General features: G+C 49.8%; 1 protein-coding gene across 2 annotated transcripts in view; it reads left to right on the forward strand.

Moving 5' to 3' along the window:
- Positions 1 to 4,486: 4,486 nt before the first annotated feature.
- The window catches only part of ppp1cbl (protein phosphatase 1, catalytic subunit, beta isoform, like), a 28,854-nt gene continuing 28,340 nt past the window's right edge, over positions 4,487 to 5,000 (forward strand). The window contains exon 1 of one of the 2 annotated variants that reach the window (XM_079840737.1): positions 4,487 to 4,643. In XM_079840737.1, the coding sequence (XP_079696863.1) occupies positions 4,592 to 4,643 (52 nt within the window). In that variant the 5' untranslated portion in view covers positions 4,487 to 4,591. The remainder of the gene's footprint in view (positions 4,644 to 5,000) is intronic. The other variant, XM_079840736.1, reaches the window with a different exon arrangement.

Raw genomic sequence — 5,000 nt, forward strand, 5'->3', positions numbered from 1 at the left:
TGACGTGTCCATGGTGTGTCCATGATGTGTCCATGATGTGTCCATGGTGTGTCCATGATGTGTCCATGATGTGTCCATGGTGTGTCCATGATGTGTCCATGACGTGTCCATGACGTTTCCATGACGTTTCCATGATGTGTCCATGATGTGTCCATGACGTGTCCATGATGTGTCCATGACGTGTCCATGGTGTGTCCATGACGTTTCCATGATGTGTCCATGACGTTTCCATGATGTGTCCATGATGTGTCCATGACGTGTCCATGATGTGTCCATGGTGTGTCCATGATGTATCCATGGTGTGTCCATGACGTGTCCATGGTGTGTCCATGATGTGTCCATGACGTGTCCATGACGTGTCCATCACGTGTCCATGATGTGTCCATGATGTGTCCATGATGTGTCCATGGTGTGTCCATGACGTGTCCATGACGTGTCCATGATGTGTCCATGGTGTGTCCATGACGTGTCCATGACGTGTCCATGGCGTGTCCATGACGTGTCCATGACGTGTCCATGACGTGTCCATGGTGTGTCCATGACGTGTCCATGACGTGTCCATGACGTGTCTATGATGTGTCCATGACGTGTCCATGACGTGTCTATGGTGTGTCCATGACGTGTCCATGGTGTGTCCATGGTGTGTCCATGGTGTGTCCATGGTGTGTCCATGACGTGTCCATGACGTGTCCATGATGTGTCCATGACGTGTCCATGACGTGTCCATGGTGTGTCCATGACGTGTCCATGACGTGTCCATGACGTGTCCATGACGTGTCCATGATGTGTCCATGACGTGTCCATGACGTGTCCATGATGTGTCCATGATGTGTCCATGACGTGTCCATGATGTGTCCATGACGTGTCCATGACGTGTCCATGACGTGTCCATGACGTGTCCATGATGTGTCCATGACGTGTCCATGATGTGTCCATGACGTGTCCATGGTGTGTCCATGATGTGTCCATGATGTGTCCATGATGTGTCCGTGACGTGTCCATGATGTGTCCATGACGTGTCCATGATGTGTCCATGACGTGTCCATGGTGTGTCCATGGTGTGTCCATGATGTGTCCATGACGTGTCCATGACGTGTCCATGACGTGTCCATGACGTGTCCATGACGTGTCCATGGTGTGTCCATGTTTTTACAAGAATAAAGTTCAACATATAAGCCTACACTATCAATGAAGTGGGGTCTATGTTTTTAATCAGTTATATTTTGATAAACATGACAATATAACATCGCGACTACATGAAAGGAGGTTTTACTGTTATAAAAAACAGATTTGTGCGCATTAGTGGAGCTGAAGGTTTTAGAATAAACACGAAAACACGTGATCGCTGTCATGCGGTGAATCTGGCCAATCGTGGAACGGCTGTGTCGTCATCAGAGCCTGTGCAGCCTCATGCAGTCGCTCTCGAGAAACTGCACCGGCTGTAATCGCCGGCTGCTCTCGAATCGCTCTCGCGGCACTTTGTTGACATACGTCACTGTCACGTGGCGTCGGCGCTGCCTCAAGTCGGACAAAATTTCTAACCGGCATGCACTGCTTCAAGTCAGCCGCCGATCGGTCTGCGCATCGCTGGGTGAAGTCGAACAAGCCTAAGTTTAGAGCAATACTGCCTGAGTGATTGGATTAGCATCTATGTGTTTGAATGGCACTGTTATGCTGACTGAATTACGGCTGATGAGACAGGAATGTTTGGGGTGTGTCTCTATTTTGAATGTCCCCTCCCCTGCTGTATAACCCCTCCCCCTGCTGTATAACCCCTCCCCTGCTGTATAATCCCTCCCCCTGCTGTATAACCCCTCCCCTGCTGTATAACCCCTCCCCCTGCTGTATAATCCCTCCCCCTGCTGTATAACCCCTCCCCTGCTGTATAACCCCTCCCCCTGCTGTATAACCCCTCCCCTGCTGTATAACCCCTCCCCCTGCTGTATAACCCCTCCCCTGCTGTATAATCCCTCCCCCTGCTGTATAATCCCTCCCCCTGCTGTATAACCCCTCCCCCTGCTGTATAACCCCTCTCCCTGCGGTATAACCCCTCCCCCTGCTGTATAACCCCTCTCCCTGCTGTATAACCCCTCCCCCTGCTGTATAACCCCTCCCCCTGCGGTATAACCCCTCCCCCTGCTGTATAACCCCTCCCCCTGCGGTATAACCCCTCCCCCTGCTGTATAACCCCTCTCCCTGCTGTATAACCCCTCCCCCTGCTGTATAACCCCTCCCCCTGCTGTATAACCCCTCTCCCTGCTGTATAACCCCTCCCCCTGCTGTATAACCCCTCCCCCTGCTGTATAACCCCTCCCCCTGCTGTATAACCCCTCCCTCTGCTGTATAACCCCTCCCCCTGCTGTATAACCCCTCCCCCTGCTGTATAACCCCTCCCCCTGCTGTATAACCCCTCCCCCTGCTGTATAACCCCTCCCTCTGCTGTATAACCCCTCCCCCTGCTGTATAACCCCTCCCCCTGCTGTATAACCCCTCCCCCTGCTGTATAACCCCTCCCTCTGCTGTATAACCCCTCCCCCTGCTGTATAACCCCTCCCCCTGCTGTATAACCCCTCCCTCTGCTGTATAACCCCTCCCCCTGCTGTATAACCCCTCCCCCTGCTGTATAATCCCTCCCCCTGCTGTATAACCCCTCCCCCTGCTGTATAACCCCTCTCCCTGCGGTATAACCCCTCCCCCTGCTGTATAACCCCTCTCCCTGCTGTATAACCCCTCCCCCTGCTGTATAACCCCTCCCCCTGCGGTATAACCCCTCCCCCTGCTGTATAACCCCTCCCCCTGCGGTATAACCCCTCCCCCTGCTGTATAACCCCTCTCCCTGCTGTATAACCCCTCCCCCTGCTGTATAACCCCTCCCCCTGCTGTATAACCCCTCTCCCTGCTGTATAACCCCTCCCCCTGCTGTATAACCCCTCCCCCTGCTGTATAACCCCTCCCCCTGCTGTATAACCCCTCCCTCTGCTGTATAACCCCTCCCCCTGCTGTATAACCCCTCCCCCTGCTGTATAACCCCTCCCTCTGCTGTATAACCCCTCCCCCTGCTGTATAACCCCTCCCCCTGCTGTATAACCCCTCCCCTGCTGTATAACCCCTCCCCCTGCTGTATAATACCCCCCCTGCTGTATAACCCCTCCCCCTGCTGTATAACCCCTCCCCCTGCTGTATAACCCCTCCCCCTGCTGCATAACCCCTCCCCCTGCTGCATAACCCCCCTCCCCCTGCTGTATAACCCCTCCCCCTGCTGTATAACCCCTCCCCCTGCTGTATAACCCCTCCCCCTGCTGTATAACCCCTCCCTCTTCAACTGGCTTTAGTCAGACTTGGAACCTCAGCGGAAAGACAGCACGTTTTTCTCAATGAAGAATCCTGCTGAAGAACCTGTCCAAGTTCTCCAGATCTCTACTTCAAGAAACAACAGAAGTTCACAACACAGTGTTGGGGAAACGCATTAAGAGTAACTTGAGTTACGTAATAATATTACTTTTTCCAAGTAACTAGTAAAGTAACGCATTACTTTTCAAAATTACAACAAAATATCTGAGTTACTTTTTCCACATTAATTTGACTGACAGCTCTCCTGTCCTCATGTTGAGTTAGTGCAGAGGTGTGTGTGTGTGTGTGTGTGTGTGTGAACATGATGGTTATTGTAGTTCTAGACTAAATGTGAGCATTTATTTATCTCACTTGCACAATAAAGATTCTGTCCTCCTCAAAATGAAGAAAATCAGTCAAATGCATAATCAGAGAACTATGCAAACGTCCAATAATTAAATGTTAAATAAAACAACTATTTTTATGCATAATCTACCTTTATCTTTAATTGACCTGCGCCCTCTAGTGTTCAGGAGGGAATCTGCATCTTTACCTCAGCCTGAGGCGCATTATTTACATTCTGGTATAAGAGGTCTTTACCGCTGCACGAAAATATAACTTTTTTGTTATAAAAAAAAACAAAAACAAGCCCAGCCCAGGAGAGAAAAAGTAACGCAAAAGGAACGTAACGCATTACTTTTCTTAAAAAGTAACTAAGTAACTCAATTAGTTACTTTTTAAGGGAGTAACGTGATATTGTAATGCATTACTTCTCAAAGTAACTTTCCCCAACACTGTGTGTGTGTGTGTGTGTACTGTGTATAATTGTTATAAATACACACTCCTTCATATATATAATTAAGAAATATATGCACGTACATACTGTATATAATTGAAAATAATTTATCTTATATATTAATATAACATATTGTTCTTAAATACATGCATGTGTGTGTAATAATTACTCAGAACACACACATATTTTATGTAAACAAACATTTATTTTTGATGTGATTAACGTTTGACAGCACTATATTATATATGTGTGTGTGTGTGTGTGTATTACAATACATTTACTTTGAGTTAATAAACATTAATAACTCGCAGAACACTTATTGTGTAGTAAACATTGGCGCTGTCACGGAATGTTCAGTAAAGCGCGCGAGCGTCTCTGAAGGTCAGGAGCCTCGGGCGCGCGCGTCGGGCGCGTGCAGGCAGCGCGCGCTGTGAGGGCGGGCGGGTGTCAGTCAGTCAGTCCGTCATGGCGGAGGGGGAGCTGGACGTGGATTCTCTGATCTCCAGGCTTCTGGAGGGTGAGTAGCGGCTCTTCCTCGCACCTCGGGGTGTCAGGGCTCGGGGACGCTCGGTGTGCTCGAGCTCCAGCGGTTACGCGCTCGTTCGCGCGGGTTCTGAGGGAAAGGCCCGTGTGTTGGTGTTCAAACATGTCTCTCGGCCTGCGACGACAATCCCCGCGAGATCTTTCCCCTCAGGGTCCGCGATGGGATGGTGTGTGTGTGTGTGTGTGTGTGTGTGTGTGTGTGTGTTGTTAAAGTGTGTGAGGCTCACTCCTGTAGTTGTGAAGCTAACGTTACACTGTAAGTTTATACCGTCAGCACTCGCCGGTTAAAGTGATAAACTCGGTGTGTGACGGTAAGTTACTTCAGGTGTGT

The sequence above is a fragment of the Gobio gobio genome, assembly GCF_949357685.1.
Source record: "Gobio gobio genome assembly, chromosome: 2".
In the NCBI taxonomy this organism is placed as follows: domain Eukaryota; kingdom Metazoa; phylum Chordata; class Actinopteri; order Cypriniformes; family Gobionidae; genus Gobio; species Gobio gobio.